Source organism: Maniola jurtina, chromosome 12 (genome assembly GCF_905333055.1).
Source record: "Maniola jurtina chromosome 12, ilManJurt1.1, whole genome shotgun sequence".
NCBI lineage: Eukaryota > Metazoa > Arthropoda > Insecta > Lepidoptera > Nymphalidae > Maniola > Maniola jurtina.
Window position 1 is genome coordinate 14,213,848 of NC_060040.1, and position 27,738 is coordinate 14,241,585.

General features: G+C 37.1%; 2 protein-coding genes and 1 long non-coding RNA gene across 7 annotated transcripts in view; 1 reads left to right on the plus strand and 2 right to left on the minus strand.

Moving 5' to 3' along the window:
• Positions 1–692: 692 nt before the first annotated feature.
• Positions 693–3,436, minus strand: LOC123870576. Its single transcript, XR_006797101.1, has 2 exons — positions 898–3,436; positions 693–863 (listed from the first exon to the last, which is right to left on the minus strand). It is a non-coding gene; the product is annotated as an uncharacterized LOC123870576 (long non-coding RNA).
• An 80-nt stretch (positions 3,437–3,516) lies between these two features.
• Positions 3,517–27,738, minus strand: part of LOC123870539 (vacuolar protein sorting-associated protein 13A-like) — a 46,447-nt gene continuing 22,225 nt past the window's right edge. For 2 of the 4 annotated variants that reach the window (XM_045913887.1, XM_045913888.1), the window contains exons 32-54: positions 27,361–27,535; positions 27,048–27,261; positions 26,414–26,524; positions 26,236–26,323; positions 25,366–25,510; positions 24,742–24,876; positions 24,379–24,581; positions 19,384–19,520; positions 18,896–19,138; positions 18,276–18,439; positions 17,399–17,608; positions 16,562–16,834; positions 11,015–11,146; positions 10,478–10,620; positions 8,919–10,145; positions 8,328–8,520; positions 7,828–7,972; positions 7,338–7,451; positions 6,646–6,669; positions 5,683–5,828; positions 5,122–5,267; positions 4,549–4,672; positions 3,517–3,799 (exon numbers count right to left, since the gene is read on the minus strand). In XM_045913887.1, the coding sequence (XP_045769843.1) occupies positions 3,659–3,799; positions 4,549–4,672; positions 5,122–5,267; positions 5,683–5,828; positions 6,646–6,669; positions 7,338–7,451; positions 7,828–7,972; positions 8,328–8,520; positions 8,919–10,145; positions 10,478–10,620; positions 11,015–11,146; positions 16,562–16,834; positions 17,399–17,608; positions 18,276–18,439; positions 18,896–19,138; positions 19,384–19,520; positions 24,379–24,581; positions 24,742–24,876; positions 25,366–25,510; positions 26,236–26,323; positions 26,414–26,524; positions 27,048–27,261; positions 27,361–27,535 (4,633 nt within the window). In that variant the 3' untranslated portion in view covers positions 3,517–3,658. The remainder of the gene's footprint in view (positions 3,800–4,548; positions 4,673–5,121; positions 5,268–5,682; positions 5,829–6,645; positions 6,670–7,337; positions 7,452–7,827; positions 7,973–8,327; positions 8,521–8,918; positions 10,146–10,477; positions 10,621–11,014; positions 11,147–16,561; positions 16,835–17,398; positions 17,609–18,275; positions 18,440–18,895; positions 19,139–19,383; positions 19,521–24,378; positions 24,582–24,741; positions 24,877–25,365; positions 25,511–26,235; positions 26,324–26,413; positions 26,525–27,047; positions 27,262–27,360; positions 27,536–27,738) is intronic. The other 2 variants (XM_045913889.1, XM_045913890.1) reach the window with 2 other exon arrangements.
• Positions 14,469–16,265, plus strand: LOC123870555. Of its 2 annotated transcripts, none has more exons than XM_045913920.1 (2): positions 14,469–15,480; positions 15,827–16,265. In XM_045913920.1, exons 1-2 carry the CDS (start codon positions 14,650–14,652, stop codon positions 16,106–16,108), a joined length of 1,113 nt encoding a protein of 370 aa, XP_045769876.1. In that variant the 5' UTR covers positions 14,469–14,649; the 3' UTR covers positions 16,109–16,265. The 2 variants fall into 2 exon arrangements, with proteins under 2 accessions (XP_045769876.1, XP_045769877.1); XM_045913921.1 differs by lacking the exon at positions 15,827–16,265 and adding an exon at positions 15,540–15,618 and having other exon boundaries at positions 14,469–15,505.

A 27,738-nucleotide genomic window follows, 5' to 3' on the forward strand; every position in this document is an offset into this window, starting at 1 on the left:
AGAATGCAGTTAAGTAAATACAATTCAAAAAATAAATATAATATAGTATAATTATCAACTCACAACAAATTCCTTAGCACAATAACAATATATTAGGTATGTTCGCTAGATACAAAGTACAAGTGTAAATTAAAAATTTTCAACACCCCCGACCAGCGAAGGTTACAGTATCTAGAAAAGAGCTGATAACTTTCAAATGGCTGAACCGATTTTCTTGGACAAACTAACTTGGACTTGGATCCAAAGTAGCTGAGTTTTCCAAAACATCATTTTCAAATAAATAATAATGTATATTTAGGCAACATCCATCTTGACAGCTTGACATTTGTCAATTGACATAATATTAAGAACCTAACGGTTATCTAACCTTCTTTTCTACAAGAAAACTAGAAAAGAGCTGATAACTCTTAAACGGCTGAACCAATTTTTTTGGATTACCTATAGCTAAGAACACTCTCGATCAAGCCACCATTCAAACAAAAAAAACTAAATTAAAATCGGTTCATTCGTTTAGGCGCTACGATGCCACAGACAGATACACAGATACACAGACACACAGATACACAGATACACACGTCAAACTTATAACACCCCTCTTTTTGGGTCGGGGGTTAAAAATAGTCTACCAATCATTCAGTAAAGCGGAACTTTTAGTTACAAAAACTAAAACACCAATTTTTTTTTTAAATACTTACATAATATTTAATGATGGTGATTGGTGACTGAAACCGCTGCCTAACTGTATGATTGTTTGACTGTGATACTCGTGTTTGTTGTAGGTATTTGACTGAGACGGCTCGTGACAGGTAGTGCAGGTTGCGAGAGGGTGAAAGCGACGTTGAATTCTTTATTTTGCACGTCTTCTATCTCCCTTCCGCATCCCGCGCCCTACCTCACTAGCCGTCTCAGTGAAACAGTATACCTATATACTCTATCCACCGAAAGAAGTTAGTATAGGACTCTCTCTGTTATGTAATCCCATACAAATGACAAAGACAAAAAACTTAGTGGACTTTAATCTTTTTAAGTCACCAACCAATCACCAACGTTTTTTGAAAAGATTTTCGAATTGAATTTCGAATGTCTTGAAAACATGTTTGTGGTTGGTTGGCCACTCCAAATGGTTGACGTGGTAATGGTAAAGGAAAAACGGAACCCTTATAGGATCACTTTGTTGTCTGTCTGTCTGTGTCTGTCCATCCGACCGGAAAAAAATACCCGAGTTCGGAACCCCTGGGTGCACGAGTCGCACTTGGCCGGTTTTTTTGTCTGTCATTTGTATTAGGGGATTATAATCAGAGCGAAACCTATAAGTACTAACTTCTTTTCTGACCGTGGATTGAGTATAGAATGGGTAGAAACGCTTAAATGCACATGAAAATTCGATTATGTAGCGATTTATATAGAAATTTCGTTTATGCGTGTTTACCATAGACTACGAATATGAAAAAAGATGAATAATGTTAGAATTATCAATTATTTTGCATTTATAAAAATGGAAAAGTATTTTATACATAATTATGATATAGATGCTTTAATTTTATGAATGTCTAGGCCAAAATATATATTGAATTTAATTTTCAATGATACATAAAACAATTCCTGAAAAAATATTGCCTAATATTTTAGTTGGTGAGAAGTTATGCTACTCGATTAAAACATTGATTACCTACTTAATTGAAATGATAATAGAACATTTACCTACACTAATATCTAATACACTAACAAAGATACCTACGTAACTACAAATTCTTAACTTAAACGAAATGACTAGAAAAAATATAGGAATAATTAGGAATCCAGCCCATAGGTCACCAACTAGGTCTAGATTGTACAGATGATCATGACGAAAATTTATCCATACTAATGTTTAAAAAAATCAAATGTTTGGATGTTGGTTACCTACTCCTTCACTCCACAATGACTAAACCGATTTGACTAAAATTTCGAATGGAAATTCGAGTTTTTAGCTACCCAAGGTGGTTGTATTGTTACATATTGTAATTTTTTAGGGTTCCGTACCTAAAAAGGAAAATAGGAACCCTTATAGGATCACTTCGTTCATCGTTGTATGTCTTCCCGTTGACCTAGAATCACAAAATTTGGCCAGTAGGTAGGTTTTTAGTACTAGTAACAAATTCATGAACAAATAATCAAGTGCGGTTAGCCCTATGGTTTACGTTGTGATAGGTAGACAGGCATAGTTAAATGTGTTAGTAATAATAATAGACACAAAACAACTGTTACAGTTAATTTTATAAAATACCTAACAATAAAGCCCTCAGTCAGTGAACGCATGTCGGCAGTAGCGCTCCATAACGTCGCGTCATATTGCAATTTCTAATTCTTCACGTTTGCTGCTGGTTCTTCTCAGTAGGAAGAGCATTCCGAAAATGGTAGATTCACTTTGCGATTCAAAAGTTTATTTGAACAAAAAAATATTTCTAAGCTGATGCCGTAACGCATCGCTACGTCATCACGAATTTAATATGAAGTCCTGTCGTGCTGCACAACATTACGACAGCACGACTGCCGTCAAGCGTTGTCTGACCAGGCCACAAATACACAAATATATCCAGATCCAGATTATATTAATTTTATATATTATTATACCTAATAGAAATATGTATTTATTCCATAAACAACAGATGTATCCTAGAGAATATTCACATATTTGCGCGTGTCATTTTTAGTGTGATTAATTAGGGATTATTGATAACTAGTTACCTAATGCTCGCGACTTCGTTAGAGTGTGTGTTTTTAACATCCCTTAGGAACTTTTTGATTTTCCAAGATCCTTCCAAAAAACCTGCATACCTAAATCATTAAATGAAAAAACCTTTATTTTTCTCTTTACATTGCCTAAAAGTAAAGAACGGTAACAACTGCATTAGTTAGGTAAAGTAGGTACCTACCTATATTAATGACGCGCGCAAATGTATGAATCATCCACCAATCTTTAATTTCCTTGTGCTTAGACTTCTTTGGAATGTCTCTAATACTGACATAACTTATAATTCTTATTATTTAACTTAAGTTGTAGAAATACTGGCAACATCACGAATATCTGGCGTAATGGAAGCGGTATCGCTCGCAATAATGAGGGTTACAATGCAAAGATCTTGAATGCCTACAGTAGTACCAAAAAACTACCACTTTATAATTTATTCGCATCGGCAAAATTCGTTGGCGCAGAAAAGCTTTGCCAAACACTGTCTAAAACCGAACGCACACCAATGAAATACATACCTTATTGCATGACGTTAAGGTTTTAAACACAAGAACAACAGAGAGTCGTGCTATCTCGCTCATAACTCGCGCGTATAAAATAAGGCGCGTAGGCAACAACCAATAGCGAACGGACGCGCGCTACGATTGGCTGAAAAATAAGCTTTCTGCGCAGGTACATGGACGTGACTTTTTTTAAAATTATAGATTAGCGCTTGGCCACAATACGAGCCAGCAAGTGATGATGCAGCCTAAGATAGAGCGCGCTTGCCTAGAAGATAGGTACGTAAACTTAATACTTGATGTAACTTATAAAAGTGATAGCACTGTAGGTAAGTAGATACTTATAAAATTTTGATACAATAATATGTCAGTATTTCCACCACTAAATTACCCCGATACCCTTAAATTTCCATCTCCTCCAGGTCTCTTACTGATCGCTGGAACACCTCTTGTCTTCCATGGCGTGTATGAGCGCACACTCTATCTTGGCCCGCAGCCACGTCAGAACTTCTGGCTCTGCGATTTCGATCTCTTTTTCATCCGTTGAGAAGTAGTTCACCATTTCATCCTGGAAAGAAACAAAACTATACATTTTATGGGTTTTGATCAACTTATTATTTTTGTGTGTGATAGCCTCCAGTGGTTAAAACTTCGGCCTCCTAGTCGGGGGTAAGGAATTCGAGCCTGGGGTACGCACCTCTAACTTTTCGGAGCTACTTACATGCATAGTACCACTTGCTTTAACTGTGAGGAAACCTGATGCCCGAGATTTCTCTATAATATCTTCTTTCCACACCTTAGGGGTTCATATCAGAAATGTTCAGTAAGAACGTTTTCATAGTTTCTCGCTGTTCTGTGGTAGAAAGTTAAAGGACAAGGTTGTGAAGTTCCTGAGCACTTTCCAAAATATATCCGATAAAAACCGATAGGCATGCGACATTGGTGCTGTCGGTGCCTAAGTTGTGTAATTTCGTCTCCGTTTATGCGTTAGTGATTGATCGCCAATTATTTATTAATCTTCGGGAGTGGTAACCTATCCGCTTCCGCCTTATGTGTTGTATGAACTCTACCTTTTTCCATTAAATTCCATTCCATCACGTATGCGTCCACTGCTGGACATAGGCGTTTCCAAGAGCGTGCCACCAAACACGGTCCTCCACCTTCCTCAACCACCCGCTCCCGGCCACCTTCTTCAGGTCATAGATCCAGCGGACTGAAGGTCGTCCCACACTGCGCTTTCCGGTACGCGGTCTCCACTTCAGAACACGTTTGCCCCATCGGTCGTCGGTTTAGCGACAAACATGACTCTCTACCTACCTGCTTGATACTCAACACGAGCTTCCCGTCCCTCGCCTGCGGCACTCCGAGCAGGTCGTCCAGCTTCACCGCCCACTCGACGTGCCAGCCCTTAGCGCCGCCCGCTCGCACCAGGAATATGTGTCTATCCGTCAAACGAACAATATTAATTGACCTTTATATGTAGTTTATTAAGCTGTGATAGCCTAGTGGTTAGAACGCCCGCCTCCTAATCCAGCCAGCGTGGCAGACTATGGCCTTAACTCTTCTCATTCTGAGAGGAGACCCGTACTCAGTAGTGGGGCGGAAATGGGTTGATCATGATGATGTAGTTTATTTACGTAAGAATCTACAAACTAGTTTTCAAAAACTTACAAGCATTATTGCACGCGCAAAAAACACGTTTCCATGCGTTGCGTACAAAAATTTTATCAAAGGATTCACTGAGACAAGTCAAACCAATCATAAAACCAGCGCTGCAGTCGATTGAGTGCTGCATCAAGCATTTAAGAAGTGGGTTTCTGAGGCTTCTTGGTTCCCCGGTATTATGCCGCCTACAGTTCCCAACTCCCCATAGCATCCACAAGCACTTACTGCGTGGAAACAAGCAGCGTGGATAGCGAAGTTCGTCCGAGATGCGCGTGCGCCACGTAACTGTCGGTATCGGCGTAGTGGCCTCGTGCCAGCTGACACAACAGAGCTGAGCCACGCGCCGCTGCCGCACTGTATGGTCGGAGACCCTAGAACAACCAGTGTACATAGGTATATATTTACCTAATGTGAGGATGTGGCTGATCGTTCCTATACGAGATCTACTCCACTCCATTCCTTGTGTTTGATGCAAGAAAAAATTTGGCGATCCAATTTTTTGACAGTTCAACATGTCAACACTTTTGGATAATATCATAATTAGAAGTACTGAACAATTCTCCCAAAGAATGTAACGAATTGTTTCATGTTTTATTAAGACCCGGTACAAGAAGAATTCTACACCAAAAAATGCAGCGTTGGAAGATTTCCCTAGTTGGACGGATGAATTTAAGGGAGTTGCTGGGAGCGGCTAGCCCAAGCGAATTAAGACAGTTTCTTGCGGAGATTCTCGCAAAAGACCTTTGTCTAGTAGACGTCTATGATACTGATCGTTGTTATGGGTACCTCTACAGCAGAACAATGTCTGGGCAGTCGCCGCCTGGCCACCAGCCGGCCGCCCGAGCGCTGCACACAGGCCCTCAGCGCCGCCTCCGCGCTGTCCACTCCCACTTGACGAGACAGTGCCGCTCGAGCTGCTTCACGGCATATATCTATTAAAATAGTTCCAGGTAAAAACTTCTGCAAAAAGTAAATCTGTAAATAGTAAAACTTCTGCAAAGTGTAAAAAGCACGGCCGATATACCTTTGTACGTCTCATACAAAGACAATTTCTGTAGGTACCTACAATGTACATACCTACCTACTTATATAACATTGGTAACTAAATAATGTTTGTAAATTGCACGTCTCGTATTTGCCAAAACGAATTTTTAGGGTTGAAACGGTCTAAATTGTGCATTCGGAGGTCTCAATGGTGTAGGTATATCGACTGACATTTTTTGCCAGTTTCCCAATAATTGTCCTGAGATCTTCACTATAGATGAGCAGTAGTTATTATTGATGCAATGGCCAATGATCGGATCTAAGGAAGTATAGCGGATTACACCATTGAGGGGTTACCACTACCAAGTTCAGTAACCACCACTTTTGTGTGTTAATTGGGGCATGGTTCTCGTGTTTGACCTGGATTTAAGATTTAGACTCCTATTATAATAGTAGGTGTAGGTATTAGAATTCAGGCTAGCACTTCTGCCACGTAATTGTATTTGCAGAGCTGACATAGAAGTGAATTTAATTTTGCACGTTTTTCACACGTGCAATTTTATGCGAAACTCAAATTGAATATTTTCTTTAAAAAAATCATTTGCACGTAGGTAGGTAGGAGTTTAAGTAACGTTAACGTTTCAGAAAAATAAAGGAAACTAGAAACGAAATTAAAATAAAAACATGGAATCATGCACTTTATCGATCATAAAGTCTACACAGTGTCAAGTTGAATCAAATAAAAATCATGCCAGAAATACTCACATCTCACTATAACAAAGTCTTCATCTACGCATCCACACGAACAGAAAGACGGATAAAAATGAGAAAAAATTTGTGTGAGAATTGTAAAATTATACAATTTTTTATTTTATTGTACACAAATCATTGATTTAATCATTAATATTGATTTAAAGCTATCAAATTAAAAATCTTACATGCATAAAACAGAAGTTCTACTTATCAGTTTAAAGTAGGTAAGTACCAATCAAAAGTGCATTTAAAACAATAAATGTAAAAAAAGCACACAACAAAATACAAGATGATCATTGCGTTGGCAATTTGCACACAATTGAAATAGGTCCGTGTACTTTACTTGTGGTTATGTCGTATACAAGTATATTAGGTACGTAAGTGCGCGTGTCTGTTGGACCAATCGTTCAAATCCAACGCCCGTACTCACAAACGTTACTATGTCTCACAGTGCGCTCGAACGCATAGTGTAGGTTCCACCAATCAGATCATTGTAAATTGACGTAACACAGTAATCTAATTGGTGGAACCTACACTATGCGTTCGAGCGCACTGTGAGACCTCATAGTAACGTTTGCGAGTACGGCCGTTACCGTTACTTTACTTGTACCAATATGACTTAAACACAAGCATGAGGCACAAGAAGTCTAGAACTATAGGAACTTGAATAGAACTCTTACTAGACTCGATATATTGACACCTACCAAATGTCGGTCTTGCGATAAGACCGGTAACTGCAAGAGCAACGCTCGCTGGATTGTTTCTGTTCGCTTCTATTACTGCTTCGGGTAAATCATCTACAATCTTGCCTTCATCACCTGAACACCAAAAATGTAGAAAAGAAAAAAAATATCGTTAGCAAATGTATCGGTATTTGATTATCCTTTCTAATTTTTTAACGTTTTTACCACGTTTTTATTTTTAGGTCCAAGTATATCTCTATCTACTTTATTGTTTACTTGATCTGTAACACCTTTGTACCTATTTGCGCATCTGTACCTAATGTGCTTTTATGAACTTCTCTCAGAATTCATTTCTTTTGCCATAAGAGTAGTATTGAGCTTAGGTGGACTGACTTGAACAGAAAATGCGTCTAACAGACTATTCAACCAAACCCATTCTCATCTCATTCAAGAGTAGTCCGAAGAGTTAAAATACTTTTCCTAAGATTATAATAATTGTTTTTAATCTTACCAGAGCGTCGTTTTGGCGGACGTAATTTGGGTGCATCTTCAAATACGTTTGGTACAGTGTAGTCGCTTGTGCAACCCAACAACTTAGCTGCCCCGTTGAATAACGCTAAAGCTGCATCAGAAACTCTGCGGGAACATGCTGTTGCCTGTGTCGGAATTTTATTTTTTGAGAATGCTAAGATGGAATCGTTGAAGTGGGTACGAGTGATGCTATTGCATTTGAGTGAATAAGATAAAATATGATAGCTTTGATACAAAGCAGGGTGCCAAAGCAGGGTCTGGTTTTATCCGTCAACGTGGTTGTCGTTTCTGATGTGGAAATTATTGTGATGTGCAAATTTAATTAACCTTATTCGGTCAAAACATCGCTCTACGTAAAATTGGGTACCTATCAGATATGGATCAGAATAATCAACAGATTTTGGTTTCGTTTGGCTACGTAACGTACTTAGGTCAATAACCCTCCAACATTTCGATGAGGATTAAAGTGGAGGTTCTTACCAAGCACGGCTCATAATAATCCTTCAGCTCTTTCGAGAAGTCTCCAATGTAGCTGTATGGATTCCCGAGGATGTTCAGCCCGAGTACTAGAACATAGAACTGCTGCACCAACTGAAGCCGATAATGACGACTTGCTACATCTATTAGACTGGATATCGTAATGGGGGCATTTCGAAGCTCTAGAAAACTCATTCTGAAAGTAAAAAGAAAAAGGATGGTTTAGTTAATTAAACATGGTCCCTTTAAGGTTCAGTTTTTTTCGCAAATATTTAAACGTAAAAAGATAGCATTCATGTAAGGGCTGGACAAGAAATAACATTATTTATTTCTTGCAACGACTGGTTAAAGAAGCGCCCTCTTATGATAATCACATTGCAATAAAATAGAATAGAAGTATATTCTGTTCTTAATAGAATAGAATAGTTTACAAATCGTCAAGTGGATCTTCCACCAATCACCGCAATACTGAAATTACAGAACTCTTGTTAAAACCTTTTGCTAAAATCTCAATACGAGCTTCTAAGTTTCATGCAAGGGATGCAAATCTTAATTTACATTGTGGATACATGTACAAATATAATATAAACTGACCTGATAACAACGTCCTTCATATCACAAAGTGAGGATCCCCACGAGTTAAACAAATATTCCAACAGATCACTATTAAAAAGCTTCGGCCGATTTTCCTTCAGGTTCCCATATCGCGCCTTCGTTGGACTATCAACATTTTCATTGGAATACCCTCGAGACGACAAACTTAGTACCAGCTTGATGGGAGATAAGTGAACAAACTCAAAAACTACGTCTCTCTGCGCACAAGTCTGACTCCTCATTGCAATAACCGGTAAAGGCATATGAACCAAAGCCAAATCAGCTCGCAACCTCACAGCAGGCTTCTCTTCAATCTTCCAATGATTCATTATATCGAAAATGTGATTAACAAAACCTCTATCTAAATTAACACAGTACTCTTGTATCAAAACCTTAAAGTATTTATAAACGTCCTGGTTTAAATTTGGCCTATATTGCTTTAATGTGACAATTTCAACGCAAGGTCTAGCGTCTTTAGCCTTCAAATGTGGAGGTAAGGGAGCGGGGTAAAGTACACTAGGGAAAACAGCTTCGTGTAACTGGTTATCGATTTGCAGTCTTTGTAATTTCAAATGGCAGTACGTAAACGTATCAGATTTCCGGAACTGTAACCATACGCTGGGGTTGTACGACCTCCTCAATTCGGAGAAAAACGGTTTCGTCATCTGCATTTTCTCTAAGTCTATGTGTAAGAATTCTTTCAACTGGCACTTCTTCTGTTCCGTTTGGTATTTGTCTTCTATCCATGCGGTTACGTCTGTGGCTAATTGTTTCCATTTATTCCCGACATTGACTTCCCATTTTGGAAGAGAATCTGTTAGACTTATATACGAAAGTTCTTTGACTCCGTTGCCAGTTTGCACGCAGACTGATAAACCAACACTTGCAAGAGACATGTAGACTTCATAATTGCTCCGTTCAGAGTTAATTCTCATTTTGTATTGGTAAGCTATTCTTTCGTCTTGAGCTAAAGCAAAGACTCTCTGATAGCCATCCATGAATGATATCCAGTAGACTATGACTTTGTCTTTTCTCATCTTTTTATTCGGTTTAGTGTGGGCTTCTAGTATTTCGAAACTATCAGAGTCGTCACTGCTTGAAGTGCTCGGCTCAGGAGACCTGGGAGTAAGTCGTTTAAGAGTCGACGATAGTTTTGAAGTTACGCTATTCGTTGCTATTAAAGTTGAATGCTTTACTGAATGGAAGCTAACTTTCTCTTCGCCAAATCTAAAACAAATACAATACAGAGGTGGTATTTATTATCATTACAATTTATTAATATTTTAAAACAACTCAACAAAATTTTTTGGTGTTCGATATTTTCTAACCACTGTTCCACAGTTCACGACAGTTAGGGAACTTTACTCAAAACGTCGAGGCTTCGACGTCATTGGCAGGCGTCAAGTGTTAGTGCATTAACACTAAAGTAGCCCTATTTTCCTATGATTTTAGGTCACTCTAGCCTAACATTTGACGTATCGTCGATTAGGATCACACCGGGAGTTCCCTCACTTTAGTTCACTCTGGCTGTTATACAGTGTACATAAAATGAAACTCACCCATCTTGTGAGAAATCTGCAAGAAATCCTTTTCCCTTATTATTGTAGATGTTCCATAACATTTTCCTTTCCTTCACCGGATCGTCCCACGTGTATAACATGGATTGGTAGGGGCTCAGTAGTGCCACTTGTCCGGAATCAGCCTGGTTTGAAAAAAATTACTAATAAATTTGTTTGAACCCAGCCACCAGACATTCATCATCATCATCATCTGCCTGTGGATGTCCACTGTTGGATATTATACGCGGTTTCCACTTAAGGACTTTCCGTCTCCAACGGCTATCGCCTCTACGACAGGCATGGCCTGCCCATTGCCACTTCAGCTTGCTAATAGTTTGGGCTATGTCAGTGACCTTGGTTCTCCTGCGGATCTCCTTATTTCGAATCTTATCCCTCAGGGAAACTCCTAATATAGCCCTCACCATAGCTCACTGAGCAACTTTGAATTTGTGGACAAGGCCGATTCAGCACCATAGGTGAGGACGGGAACAACGCCCGATATTAAAGTTTTTAAAAACTTGAAAAGTAATTTTTTACCTGATGTAATTTGAGGAACAGGTCATCACAGAGGTTGTCGATGCGTAAAGGCGCGTCACCAGCAACGTATGGCTTGAAGGTGATGGTGAACGGCCTATCCGTGCCTCCAGTCACATCCACGCAGATCGCCGACTGTGTACAAGTTAAACTACACTAGCGGCACGCTATGATGGCCGGTTTGACACATTACAATAGTGATGTGGAATGTCAATTTATTCTCGAACAAAAAACAATTAAGTTTTGTTTTTGTACCTGATTAAATATGTTTAATAAAACAAAAATGTATATGTTTATTTAATTTATTTGAACGAACTGAATATTTGAACGAAAATGAATATACATACTTTATATGCACACAAGAAACATATGAATACAAAAGATACCAAAAAAGGTGCCACAAAAGGCCATAATTAATCAGATTCGTCCATACTACTATTTTCACTGTCGTCACTGCTATCATCACATACATTAATAATTATATGTTCGTTTTCTATAATATTATCTATTTTCACATCTCTTTCATAATCTTCCCTTATTAATTTAACAGTTCTATTCACAACCTTTTCCCAGTCTCCTTTAGTCACATGTTCACAAGCTTCTTCTAATAATTTTAGCATTTTTTTTGTGGTAAATGGGGGTTCTGTATTGTGTCTTGCAGCATATCCCTTAATTTGAGCCCACACCAACTCAATCGCATTATACTCACAATGGTAAGGCGGTAACCGTATAACTCTGTGCCCATGTTCTAATGCTATTTCGTCAATGACGTATCGGATCTTGGTTGGTTTGTTTTCTTTTAAAAGACGTACTAATTCCGCTTTTAACATATTCATGTTTGCATCTACGCCATTTTTACGAAGCCATGCGACGATATCAGCTTTCTTTTGGGATTGGGCAGGTGGCTTGTCAATTTGCATCGAGTGGTATGGGGCGTTGTCCATAATTATAATAGATGGTTCAGGGAGGCTACACAACATTGAGGTAAACCATTCAGTAAACTTTTCTCCATTCATGTCTTCATGATAGTCTCCAGTGGTTTTTGACGCAAAAGCCATGAGAGAACCTTCGACAAACCCGTTGATGGTTCCGGCGTGACAAATTATAAGTCGCGATCCTTTTCCTACAGGAACTTTGGAAGTAGATGCTGCTGTGTCATCGTTCCAAGAACGGCCTACAGTATGGTTAGCATTAAGCCATGTTTCATCCAAGAACACAACATTTTGCCAATTTTAGATTTCTTTCACTTGCCGTAAAAAAGTATACCTTGCCATCGCTATATCAAATCTTTCCATCAATATTTTGCGTTTGTTACATTTTTTGTATCGAAATCCAATGGTCTTCAAAATCTTCGTTAAAGAACTTTCCCCACCGAAGAATAATCCAGCTTCCTTCAGTGAATGCACCAACTTTTTTCTTGTTGGATACTCCTTCTGTAAATAGTAGCCGTAAACATGTCTTCGGATAGCATCGGCATCAAAGCTATCGATGCCTACGACTGGTTTTGCTCGTTTTCTCTTTTTTGGTGTGTGAAGTTTATTTTCTTCTGTGCCAGTCTCGCCATATTTTTTTTTAGTTATCCGTCTAACAGTTCGTTGTCCAATATTAAGCGCATCAGCTACGCGTTCAACCACTGACGTTATAGGTAAAATTGGCCCTCCATTTTGAGCTTCACGATCGAAATAGTTACGAAGGCGTATTACGAACTCACGTGTCTGACTATTTAGAACAGTTCTCTGCGTACGTTCGGTCATATCGACGAAATCCACAACAAAGGGCTTGAACAGAGTCCAAATTAACGAGCAAGGGTCAACAGTAATGCAGTATCAATATTTGAAATCCAAAGCCAGGTCAAAACTATATCACAATCGCATTGCACTGACAGTTTATACTTTTCGAAGCAACGTCAATTCGAAACTGCTTTGTTTTGCATTGAGCATTGACGCGAGTTTGCCGGAGGTAGTAGTTGTGCTAGCCAGCGATCCTATGTGACGATCGTATTAGATTCCATTTTTAAAAATTTATTGATATTTTTTTGCGATTTCAGAGGTTTGTCCACATAGTGAAAATTGTTCATATTCACAAGTACATTCACCCCTTAAATGGTGCAAACTGATTTTTCTACACTTGTATACATTTAAGAAATCAATTTAATAAATAAATTTTGAGTCCTAAACCTAAAACTACATTCGATAAAATTTATGAATCTCTGCACATCACTATCGTCAATAAAGTAATACAATTATTTCCTTCAAAGTCGTTATCAATTAATACGGAACTTCATGAGCGGACAAACGTCAAACCGGCCATCATAGCGTGCCGCTAGTTTAATATTACCTAAATATCCTTTAAAAATAATATAATTAGAACTCTTCAGTTTCCTTGACCTCTCGTCGCGAGCAGAGATCCATTGAAAATGAGCTCCGGATGGTTCGAAACTAGTCGGGCACATGTAGGTTCAGCCGTCAAACATATTTTACTCGTGTCTCGTCACACTAATATTATAAAAGCGAAAGTTTTGTATAGTATGTGTGTATGTTTGTTACTCTTTCACGCAAAAACTACTGAACGGATTTGGCTGGGAACGGAGATAGATTATACCCTGGATTAACACATGGCTAATTTTTATCCCGGAAAAACAAAGAGTTCCCACGGGGTTTTTGCAAACTTATGTATATCCACAGGAACGAATTCGCGAGCATCAGCTACTTTATAATAATTTGATGATGATAAACTGAAATGTACAATCAACCCTCTTGCTCGAATTGTATCACCTCCATACGAACAATTTTATTCCTTTCGCCCCTTTAGTAAAATGGATCTTGTAGTAGATATAGGGGTATCTATTCCTCCGACATCAATTATGGGTCCTAAGGATTGGTCGATCGACATTAAATAGTTGTATAAAACTTTACTTTAGCTAGGTACGTAACTAATTAAAATTAGCAGAGAAAGAAATGTTCAATTTTGCATAATAATTAATAATTTATAATTACTTTTCAAGTTTCATGCATTTACTTATAATTTATTACTATAAAGTATAAATTACATCTTACAATAGAGACCGCTTCCGGCTTTGCTCGGTGAAAATGAAAAACATTCTTTTTATGCACTATCCCGTGGGAATTCCGAAAAATGGATATAGATATAGGACTCTACGTTTTATATATTCAGATTATTATATAATTTGAATTCATATTACAGTCAACCAACTAAAATAAACAATAATTATATGCATACCTACTTACTTATATGAAATCAGATCATGCCCGCGACTTCATCCGGGTGGATTTAGGTTTTTTTTTAACTCTTTGACTTTTCGGGATAAACAGCCTATTTCCTTCCCCGGGATGTAAGCTAATCTGTACCCATAATCGGTGAAACTGTTGGGTCGTGAAAAGCTAGCAGACAGACAGACAGACACACTTTCGCATTTATAATATCAGTATGGATAATGAAAGTAACGCATAATGTCCGAATTTACGTAATATTTGCGGCCACCGGCCACGTTTCAGGCTCTAACTCAATTTACACCACTTTCATTCCACACTCCTAGGTAACTTATAAAGTGTTAAAATTTCACTTCCTCTCAGTTTACATTTTAGTTCCAACCAAATAAGTTATACCAAAGTATTAAAATGTGGAGATATTTATGTTTTTGTGTCATTTTTTGTGCAGCGATTGAAATTAATTGTTGGAGCGGTGACTCAGATGGACACAGAAGCTCTGAGTATGCAAGAAATAAACGAGCGAAATATTACTCTATCCCGTCTTACAAACACTATAGCCGACCGACTTATAGTTATTCCAATAGAAGCCCGTTTACCTATTCATATGGTCACATTTCAAATGATATAGGACTGGCGTCAAAACCAAAGCCGTATAAGGTTAGTAAAAGTCCATTTAACGAAGGTTTGGGAGATGATGACTTCAATAATCTACTTAAATATCTATCTCATAAGGATTTGGATAAAATTGTTGAATTCGCCGCTGAAAAGGAAAGGAATTCAGATAAATACAGAGATACAGATAATTATGAAAATAGCGGCCAATTTGATAGTGATGAATTTAGAAATATTGATTACGAAGAAGACAGTCCTTATTCTCACGATCCCAATATACCGTTTAATTTTAAATATAAAAATGTTGAACATAAGCCCAGTACAAGTTATCCACAAATGCAAACCATTATGTATACTCAAATACCTACAGGCGACGAAGGAAGTGAACTTTTTATGAACGATAGAAATTATATATTCACTGATAGTAATACAATGGCAGAAGAAGAATTACCAAAGCCACTAAATCTAAGAGAAGACGATTATGATATATCATCTACGAATAATGTGCGTTCATTTGCAAAGCCAGAAACTTCGTACATATTAGAAAACTTTGCTGATCTACCTCTGATGGATTATGAACACTCTAAATTGGAAAGAGTTAATTCATACAGCGTGCCACATTATTCTGTAAGTACCAGAAATTCAAAATTTGATATTAGCGTATTGGAACTTTAGGATGTTACCGGTCACTCCCAAACCTTCTCAGAATCACGTGAATAATAAACTTGACTTTCAACTTCGAAAATTTTCATAGGTTAACAAAATTCTGCGTTTTTTAATTTTATTAATAGCACATTGTTGTGGTATTTTCAATTAGATATACATACTTACTTTTATAGTACGTAGTAGTAGTAGTAGAGTCATATATATATGTATAAAAGCATGCCCTTGATTTTTATGGCTCCCCAGAAGAGATTTTATCGATAAGATTACTACTTTTAGGGTTTTTGAATTAACTATTTTTCCTTCACAGGTTATATCTTCAAGCAATCACCGACCACGATTCCCATCACCAGCGCCACAACCATCACAAACACCATCATCATCACTCTCATCATCAATACTGTCACTTATAAACGCCCCGGAAGTGGAACCTGCTCCCCCAGCCTCTACCGCCAAGGAACAAAGTGATGCTCATCTCAAAGCCATAAAAATTTGGACTCACAAATCTAAAGGAACGGCATACACGTTGCATGACGATGGAACATTGTCTCTTGAACAACCATCCAACAGGCCTAGATATAAGTTTCCTTAGGATAATTTATTTTACGGTAAAGTAATTTATGGGTGTTAATTTTTATAAGTAGGTATTTCAAGAAATAGTGTACACGAGACTAATTATATTGTAATTTATTTATATTAATATCTAGCTTAAGATGTAGGTATAATTCGTTCTATGTCGGATTTTGTAATTTATTTTTAGAATTTAAACTTGCAATTTCTCTTCTACTGTCTGTTTGAATAATTAATTATAATTTTATTTCTCGTTTTTGTTTATTTAATTATTATTAGCTCTAGATAGGTACTTATTATTTATATTAGCTTTACCAAATATTACCTATGTATTATTTTTATTTATACTAATAAATTTTATGTGAATCCAGTATACTGTATCTTTTATCGTCCGTCAAAATATGATGTTTTGATATTTCCTAATCATAAAAATTTTACCTACTACAATTACTTAGGCAATAATACATGAACTTACTCCTTTATCCATCCTGAGCACAGTAAAATGGTTCTTAGTGATGGAGAAATGCTGCGAGACGACGGTAGAGTCCCTATACTTGCAGTGCATTGCCATTGAATCCGTTTGGGGCCAGAATGGCGTGCACTGCTGCGGTGCCAGATCCATCCACAAGTCCGCCGCTTCGTTTTCCTCCATAAAGCGGAGATGTTTCTTTGTGTCGTTGTAGACGATGAAGTAGGGAAGTAATGTGACTATCTTGGTCAGTTGTGGGCATAATTCCGAGAGGGTTACCTGTTAGAATAAATGGTTTATGTTGATTGAGGAATATTTAAATTAAATTTTCTTGTACGTTAGAACGTAACGAACATACGCTGCATACGTTAAAGCAGAATTAGTATTGTGCGCACCAAATCACCTGGCTGGTACCTATTCCAATTCCACCTATGTCAATAGTAATTATTCGACTTCTGCACATTTACTACGTTGTGTGTAGCTATGTAGTTACCTATGTAAGTATTGCGTTTATAGTTTCATACGCACCAAGAAACCTCTACGTTCAATAAAACCTATCATGGCCTTTCACGAAAGTAGGTTGGTTGCAAGCAAGAATTAAAATATCAAAAAAGTATTTTGGTATTTTATAAAAATTGTTATAACTGGGCGAAATTAGAATCTCTTTCTTCTCGTATATATATCGTATTCCACATTAAGTACGGGTTGTGACTATTTTTCCTATCTTTTTCTGAAGAAATAATAATGTATTCCAGAACATAAGCTATCATCCTGTAAAAAATTTCGTGCAAAATCACACCGTTTTCTTCGCCACTCACTCATTTATCGCAAACCCATACGTACATGTAACAACATCCGATAATTCAACCGCCTCTCAGTGTGCGCGCACACTAGCAAGCCAGGCGCATGCGCGTGCAGTCTTGCGGCGCGGGACCAGCCGGACTGGTGTGCGCGCACCCTAACCCGCTCGCCCCCGCATGCGCCTGCGCCCGCCCCGCGCTCGCACCACAGCAGCGGCTCGTCTGTCAACTCGTAACAAGTGTCTGACCGACCCTGTATGACAAATAAGATTTCTAAGGTTCCATAGTAATCCAAAAAACCTATAATCCCTTGTGTGATCAAAAAGCCTTTAAGTATTTCATGAAGGACAACGTCTAGTAGCTATATCTCTTAAGCTACATCTGTTACTCTAGTACTGATTCGGAATACGGATTCTACTGAGCTAGCTTTTTCGAATCATAAAAAGTTTCAATATTATGTAACAATATCTAATCTTTTAGTCACTAATCTTTAATGTATAATTTTAAAAAATCCCCTTAACTCTGTCTTTATTCAAGGGGAGATCGATCCCCCCTGCTTTAAACCGCATTTTAACTTTAAACACTGCTTAAATTCCTCAGATCTTCGTGCACATTTCACCTTTTTTATTGCTATACCATTACTGGCTATAATATATAGAGACAAATTTAGTTAGCTAATTTTTAATAAATTAGTGATACACACTGTCAAATGCGTTTGACAAATCCGAAGAAGCTAAATATAAAATTGCAAATGTTTGTCCGTTTTCCAGTTAGTGTATCTTTGTGCAAAATCAATTTCATTTCAGAAATTATCAATCCAAGGTAATTCCATCCATCCATCCATCAGCCTGTATGCGTCCACTGCTGGACATAGGCCTTTCCAAGAGCGCGCCACGCCAAGGTAATTAAGCCTAACAAACCTTAATCTGTAACGGAAGCCCGGTCTTATTAATGAACCAGCACGGCGCGTACAGCAGTAGGCGCAGGTTAGGTCCTCTTTGCAAGCGAGCCCGCACTATGAGCCGCTTGTTGCCACCCTCCGTCTCACACTCCGTTGTCATGCTTATAGTCTTCTCTGTCATGTCTGAGTAGATTTCAGAAGATAATTTGAATATAATCAGTAAGATGAGTCAATAACTTTCTTCTATAATGCAACCATCGATGTATACAACGTATGTAAGCAGAATTTGATGAAAATTATGTTTTTAATACCAAACTTGAGATAAGTGACGGAATGTTGCAAGTTCGTTGTGAATATTTTTTGATTGAGCACATGAAACTTATTTTTTTTTACGATATGAAATTCATTAATATAGAAATAATAACAATAGAAAATTAAATATTATTCAATTACTAGTAATCTTTTGAGACTAAGTAAATCAATTTGAAAAGAAGTAAGTAAATGTCTAGATCGATATTATGGTTTAGAATTTGAAAAATACTTAGTTCCATCGAATGCAATTGTGACTGTGTGCAAATATATCCCAAAATAGTATTAATTATTATCTGAAATTTACATAATATTTATAAATTAACTAACCTGGAGAATACGTAAACGTCCCGGACCACGGCAACCCAAGATAGTATATCTCTAAAGTCAGTTTGTGCGAATGATTCGGCCGCAACGTATACACGTGAGCTCTTTCTCCAGCTTCCACCCTGACCTTGACGTGACCTCCCGATAGCTGCAGGGCGTGTGGAAGACGGTTATGGACCCCCAAGGGAGGCAGGATTCGAATTAGCAGATTAGGTATCGAGCGAGATACTTTGTGGGACTGGCAACCTGTAAGAAACAGAATGATGAGCAAATCCAAAAACCTAATCTAAGGATAAACTCCGTATGAATCTTCACACTTCCGACATATTATAAGCCCTAGGTGACATAAAATTACTTTGCGTTGAAGCGACTTGGTGTTAATGATACTTTTACATTTTGTACAAACAATTTGTTCCTTAAATAACATCTCATCCAAAAAAATCTAGTATTTATGTCCACAATTACAATATGAGTATCGTATCAATGTATACCTTCCACTGGAACCACTCTCATTGCAAAGACGCTGGGATCGTCATCGGCCATGGCCGGGCAGACTACATCGTGAGAACTGCCCAGCTCATTCGCCAGCTCCATCCACCATATACCTTGAGTCGCTGCCTGATAGCTTCTATGAGGAGAACAAAGAGAGTTGATAAAGTATTGTTTTTTAAGAGTGTTGAACCGGCATGAGCTATTTTTAAGCCATTTTGCCCCCCTATATTTTATTAAACACTGCATTTATGTAAAACGTGTATATACTACTTTGTAGAATATTTCCTGATTTATTAAATTGACAGACAACATTTTGCAATTTATTCATAGTTTATCTTTTATTGCCTAAAATACCAAAAGACTATTACTGAATTTTGGATTTCGTGTCATCTTTGACGTTCACTACATCAAAAGTTACTTGGTCGATTCTCACAAAGAGATATATTTACCAAAGAAAAGGTCCTGAACTAATAAGATGACAGAACCAAATCTTTCGTTTGGCATTTTTTACATTATAAAAATTCAAACAAAAAAGTCATAATTTCATAAAAGTACAGACACATAAAACTGTCATTTAGGTGGGTTATTTTTCTTCATTTATAAATAAAACTAAGTACTCATTAAAGAAGAACATATTTGCAATATAAACAGAAAAAAAAAAACTTAAATTTAATTAATATTTGTTTCCAAAAAATAATCTTGAAACACACTACAAAACCGTGCAACAAGCAATAGTAAATTGAACTAGGAAATTAGTATCGGCCGAGGCCTCTCCGAGAACGGACGTAACGCTTGTTTGCTTAGCAATTGTTATCGGATTATTTACGATTTACCTGAAATTGTAGTGCGACTATCACTTCTCAATACTAGGTATTTTTAATACTCGCAATTTTTTCTTAAAGATAGATTAAAACTTTTTGTATATTTTTAAATTGTGTTTACATGATGCTGTAAGGAATTGCATTCCTAAATCCTGGTGATCCCTCGGGATTTTTAAAGCATCATCCGTTTAGATGTTTTTTACGTGGTACAGAAATGCGTTGCATCCCGGGGACGGGCTGTTACGGATAGGCTACTTTTGTCCTGGAAAATCAAAAGTTCCCACGGGATTTTTAGAAACCTAAATCCAGGCGGGCGAAGCTGCGGGCATCAGCTAGTTAATAAATAAGTATTGCCTCGAGCAAATAGCTGCAATTGGTATCTATTGTTCCCTTTCATTGAAAGGGAACAATTTAATTTTCAAATTTGAAAAGATTGTAAAACGCGATTTCGGTAGAGAATAGATCAATGCCTATCAGAGCAGTGGCATTGATCTATATTTTTAATAATTTCTAAAAAATAAATTTTTAACTGTTTAAATTTTACATGGGTTGCACATTTATTTCAAGAGCTTTTATAAATATGTAAAACTCAATACTCAAGGTTTCATTATACCGTTTGTGATAAGGAAAACCATGTTTTTTAAATAAACGGGAAGTTGAATTTTGTATAATTAGTTATTGACTAGAATTATAATTTTTCAGAATTAAATATTCTTAAAGGCTTATACAGTTATAACCGGCTGACAATGCTATATCCCAATAGCCTTACTAAATGTCCTAGCCGCTAAATAAAATTTTGATGATTCATCGTCCTTTTATGGCATTAGCGCGGTTTCTTGTATTCCATTATGATTTCTTTTTTTTCATTTGCATAATAGCATTAGTTTATTGTCTTTTACAGCATTAGTACGGTATTTTGTATTTAGATTTTGGTTGTATACATTGTACACTCTACCATAACACCTGAAACAATAAGATAATTACTATCATTTGCACGTGGTCATCTCTCGTGGATCTTTGTGATGGTTTTATTTTTGAACTAGCTATCACCCGCGGCTTCGCTCGCGTGATTCAAGGTTTTAATAATAATTGAGGTTTGTTACAATATTTTATGCAATGCCTAAGTTATTTTATCATGTGTTTTAGCATGCTATCCTGCGGGAACTATTTGTTTTTTTGAAAGGAAAAGTAGTCTATAATACTTTTTCCTCGACTATGCCTATGCAAAACAACCGGCCAAGTGCGAGTCACACTCGCGCACTAAGAGTTCCGTACTCGGCTATTTTTTCCAACATTTTGCACGATAAATCAAAAACTATTATGCATAAAAATAAATAAAAATCTGTTTTAGAATGTACAGGTAAAGCCCTTTCATATGATTCATAACTATACCCCCACTTGGTATAGTTACCTTAGTTTGAAAATTGAAACATTTTTTTTTAAATTCGCAGTTTTCAGATTTATTCCTGTACTTGTGCTGTAAGACCTACCTACCTGCCAAATTTCATGATTCTAGGTCAACGGGAAGTACCCTATAGGTTTCCTGACAGACACGACGGAAAGACAGACAGACAGACAACAAAGTGATCCTATAAGGGTTCCGTTTTTGCTTGAACCCTAAAAAAATGACGTCAATTCATAGCTCTGTTGTGGCGTTGACAAACGTTGGCGTTGAATGACAAATGCGTGAAAAACAGTATGCTATCCCGCGAGAAGTGTTCATATAATATTTTTCGGGAGAAAAAGTTGCATTTATTACTTATTAGTTTCTCAGCTATGTCTTTGCAAAAAAAAGCGTCCATCCGTAACTCTGTTGCGGCGTTATTGAATGACGAATGCCTGAACGATAGCATGCTATCCTGCAGGAACTGTTTGGTTTTTAGAGAGAAAAGTAGCTTATTTCACTTTTTAGATTCTCCACTATGTCTTTGCAAAAAAAAAGCGTCAATCCGTAGCTCTGTTGCGGCGTTATTGTACGACAAATGCGTGAAAAATAGTATGCTATCCCGCGGGAAGTGTTCATATTTTTCGGGAAAAAAGTAGCTTATATAACTTGCTAGGTCTTCAACTATGTCTATGCAAAAAATGCCGTCAATCCGTAGCTCTGTTGCGCAGTTATTGAACGACAAATGTGTGAAAGATAGCGTGCTGTCCCTCGGGAACTGTTTGTTTATTTTGGAAAAAAGTAGTCTGTATCACTTGTTATGTCTTCAACGCAAAAAATGCCGTCAATCCGTAGCTCTGTTGCGGAGTTGTTGAACGACAAATGTGTGAAAGATAGCGTGCTGTCCCTCGGGAACTGTTTGTTTTTCCGGGATAAAAAGTAGCCTATGTCCTTTCCCGGAAAATATCCTAAGTTGGTAAAACAATTCTTTATCCAACTAAGGGAGGACTGAGTTTTCGGCAGCTATGTATAGTACGTGACAGGTCGAGATGGCAATCGAGGTATGAGGCGGGGGACGTACTGCACACCCGCACGTCACCCGCGCTATCCCGCACCGGATTAGCCCAGGGATTGTGTGGGTGTGCGGGGCGTCCCCACCCTGATTGCCATCACAACCTGTCACGTGTTGTGTTGCGTGTTTGTTTGTTTATTGGTTCATCGATTCACTTATTACTGCCAAACTGCACATTAAATTTTGATAAATGAGATTTCTCTTTGGCTTCGCTTTACCATTCCGTGTGTTAGAGGCTATATTGTCATATGTCATAAAATTTTCCGATATGTCATAAAAGAACTTATCATAATCAAAACGAATGTAAGAGATATAACCTACAAAACCAAAAAAAGTATATTGAAATTGGTTTACCTACACATGTCATGAAAAAGAAATGTATATCAAGAAAAAATAAACTTGAAATAGATGGATCGAGTTTGATATCAAATCATAGCAGTTACTATGAAAATTTCGAATACATGTATATAATGATTTATACATATTCAAATATAAATCAATCATCTGCGGTGAAGTTTTTAAAAGTAGTAGGTGGGTTTTTGTACTTTTAGTTTTGAACTTTATCTTATTTTGTTTTTGTATCCCTAGCTTACTCGTGTAGCAATGCACTTATTTTTGATGAATAAATAGCTACTCAAGTGTAACATCTGCATTTTTGTACCTGTTAATCCCTTTCATTGTACTGTCCATTGTTTTGCGCTTACGGTAAGTACGATTTAGTACTAACAATAAAATTTGAAAAGATTGTAAAGGACCATAAATAAAAAAAAAAATGCTCAATCTCTTTATGAGTATTAGCATTGCATTATATTTTTGATAATATTGCAAATTAAATATTTAGGACTGTTTAAATTTTAGACGGATTTCACATTTATTTTAGCCTTTATAAATATATATGTGAAAATTATTATAGTAGGTGTAACTATTTATACTGTGCATGATAAAGGAACCATATTTTCGTAAAAATTTATAAGAAAAGTTGAATTTTGTATAATTTCTTGACTCTCTTATACTTACACAAGTATATAAAAGATTAGTATTAAGTACTGACTACAATTATAAGTTTTATTCACTCGTACTTAATCTATAAAGACAATACACTGTTTTAAAAACATCACTGTTTTGAAAAAAACGACAAACTAACACCACATACTTAAAAATATTGAAAAAATAATCCGTTTGAAAATCGTCTAGGATCAAAACGGTTTGTTATAAACTAAACTGCACTGAGTACGTCCGTTCACGGAAACAAACAAACAACCTCGGGTAAATACCTAAACTTGTGAATCAGGATCATGCTTCAACGCTCTTAACGCTTAGCTGCAATCAAGCTTGCTGGCAAGTCCTGTTGCAGCATTTTTCTACCCAGAAAATTAAAAAGTTACCACGGAATTGTTTAAGATCTAAATCCACGCAGATGTAGTCGCGATTTTCTCATCCAAGGATCTCTCTATCTAAAATTTTGAGCCGACAGGATACCAAGAAAAAATCTTAGAAGTAGGTGGTGATAGTTTCCCAGAACATTTAGTTCTACTTTGCTGAAGAATGTTTTAGTTAAAACGATTTAGCTTCTGTAGTGTTTGTCCTCTTACCGCAGCAGATTAATCTTCACGTAACAAGTGAACAAAAAAATTAGGAACAACGTAACAATGCTGAAAACTACGATTCAACCATCTGGAAAGCCATAATTATAAGATAAAGAAGAAGAAGAACTTACTCAAAATTAGTAGGAACGAGAAACAACTTGCAGTGATAAGCGATATAAAGAGGAACGTTGTAAGTGTCGTGAGGCGCTAGCACGGCCAAGCGCAGTAGACCACAGAACGGGTTCCGCACAGCTCCTACGGGTTCTTCCCCCGCCGCTTCTAGGTCTGATTGCCGGTAGAGCAACTCCAGAGCGTAGGACGTTTCATTACGGACCTGGTGAAAATTTTAATAGTTACCTACCTATTATTTTTTTATTAACAGCCAATTCAGAAAATATTTTAAGGAAAACATGGCCAGAAAGAGTTTTTTCGACAGTGTTGGTGTGAAAATGTGCTTGAAAAGTAATTTTTTTTTTTGATAAATAACAGTTTACCTGCAAGGGTGACCTGACGATAATTTTCTTGTTGTTGTATTTAGAGTTCCTCTCCACCACGATGTAGTAGCGGGTTCCGTTCTTACTCGGATGCAGGACATGAAGCTTCGACACCGAGCGTTGAGGGCACACGATCTATTAAAATAATATTATTATCTATGTCATTTCATCAGCAGCTGCATTTTAAGGTCACACAACTGAAAAAATGTCTTCTTTTTCATATCAGACAAAATAGAGTTAGATCTAATACAAAGTATTTTGTCAAACCATACATTTCTCAGAATATCTCACGATCGTTGATTTTTCTATAATTTTTACACTGAAGTGCGTTATAATAACGTCATTTTCAGTAGCCAATCTCAACAGAGATTAGCCAAGCTAGGCGATACTATGGTGCACTAATTTAAGTGTGCTCTATTCCCTCACTCTCATAATCCGATTGGATATCAATCCAACACGACTGGAGAGAAAAAGGAAAAGCATGTGATACGACGTAAGGTATATACTCGTGATCTCATTATATTAAAATTTGATGCTTATGAGATTAGAATAGAGATTTAAAGCCATTACAATTCACAATAAAGCATTAATAATGATGCATTTTTCTAATGAATTATGACTCACGTTAAGATGATCGAAATCATGCAGCCGTATAGACAAAGTCTGATCAGTTAATTTTCGAAGCAATTCAGCGATAGCGGGCGGAGCACCCGGGGACTCCCCTTCCGTTCCTGCTGGGGCGGCACTTGCTGGAAATCCACCTTCGAAACTAGACAAACAAAATTAGATTAAATTTGTTGTTTTTCGTAATTCATTCCTCGGACATGTACGAAGCGATTTGCTTTTCTAGTTTCTAATCCGAACCGCTAGGATATGGAACGCCCTTCCGGCATCAGTTTTCCCTTCTACTTTTGATATGTGACCTTCAATTCAAGAGTGAATAGGCAACTTCTAGGCAAGCGAGCTCCATCTTAGGCTGCATCATCACTTGCTAGCAGGTCTGATTGCAGCCAAGCGCTAGTCTGTAAATTAAAAAAAAAAAACGTTTTAAAGTAATAAATTCGAAACTAGTTACTAGAATACCAAAACCTACTTATGGATTTCTAAAGTGCTCCAATTTCAGACATAATTTAGGTAGACAAATCAATGAGGTCCCTTGGGAGTTTTGATACTTTCGTTACGTAGGAAATATTTTTTTAATCAGTCATACTATTCTAGGATCTGGACTAAACTTATTAAGGATCAATACCTATTACCCACTAAGCCAGCATGGTTCTTGTATTATTAGTATTAATTACGCGGGTACCAGCGAGCTTTGCTCAGCATCTTTGGATTTGAATGTTGTTATCCCTAAATTCCCGGAAAACTCAGGAAAGACATGATAAACTGGGAAAATAAAACATCATAGTTATCTAAATACACAATTTCATCCAAATCGTCAGAGCCGTTTCAAAAAACCAATAATTACTTATATACAAAAGAATTAATACTAACCAGTCCCATTCGTCACTAATATCAGTCATCTCTTGCTTAGTTTCTTTTTCGACGTCGTCTAGCAAATCCGCTCCCGAAGTATCACAGCCTGAAAAACAAAGTTTCCTCACAGTAAGGCACAGTAGGTACTACAAAAAGAACGGGATATAGTATGTTTATAGATTTGTTGTAAAATTACCGGGTGTGCTAGGTCGGCTGGAGTGGTCGTAGTCAGCTACCGCTAGAACGCGATCGTTGCCCGCCAGATCAGTCTCAGCATGTGTTCTGAGATGCACCGTTGATCCCGGGCCTAAGGTCAAATTAGATTGCAGGTCAATACAAAGGCTACACCTAGTTAGTAGCCAATAGCCATCATTAAATGTTTACAATCATCATCGCAAACCGCTATCTATTGCTGCATGAATTTCCTATAAGAATGTTTTAGCATTATGAAGAATTCTCAGGCATGAAAGTTTCCTCACAATTTCACTAAAAAGAAAATGATCTTCATATCACGTATCTCGACAAAAGACAAGTGTTAATAAACAATTTAACTTTTGGTGAAGAGATTACTTCTGCAAACCTATCTATTTCTTTTTAGTTTTTCTGCCTGAAACTAGTGTATGAATGAATTGCACTTTATTTTCAAATAGCTTTATGTAGATGGTGCTGTTTGGATTATCTAGTCTTATGTCATCTTGTTTACAATGTTTTGTAACTGAAATAACTGAAACCCGCTGAAATAACTTCCACTTATTTATCACCATTAATTTAAATTATTCCCTTAATTCCTGCAGCACATTTTACTTTAGTCATACCTATTTCATACCTACCTATGTCATTTATCAACTGCAATCCACTCTCAGCAGCCACGATAGCAGTAACGGCTGCTGTTCGATCAGTTATAGCGTTTGAAAGCGCTTGCAGCGCTCTTACAGCTGATGGAGCTAAAGTAATGTTTAACGGCGACCGTGCTTCAAGCGCTATATAGGTGCAGAGACGAGTATCTTCTATAGATGACTCCACACTATCTTGTCTTTCTGGTTCCTAAAATATATCACCAAAGTGTGAATAGATCCGTTTTTCTAAACTTAACATTTTTACCTCAATTCAATTCAAGTCACTTTCGAGAAAAAATAATTTTACCTGCACAGTAACACTTCTATTATCTAGTTTCTTCTTCTCTTCTCCATCGACATACGTAATAGCTTTTCCTTCGTTTTCATCTTCTTCTTCTTCCCTCTCACTCACTTCAACTTCACTCTGCTCCGGTGCTGAAGAATCTTCATCGTTACTTAGATCATCGATGCTTGAGTCACTACTAAAATGAAAAGATCATTTAGTAATTGTAAAAGAAGTAGTAGAAGTTTAAGCTAGAATAATATTACTTATTAGCCCATAGGCTAGGTGGTAGTAGCAATAAAGCTACCATAATATTATGGTATGGTGTGATGGAGCTATATGGCAAGAAAAAAAAATTAATTGTAAAAAAATATTATTTTAAATTTCATACCTAAATACACT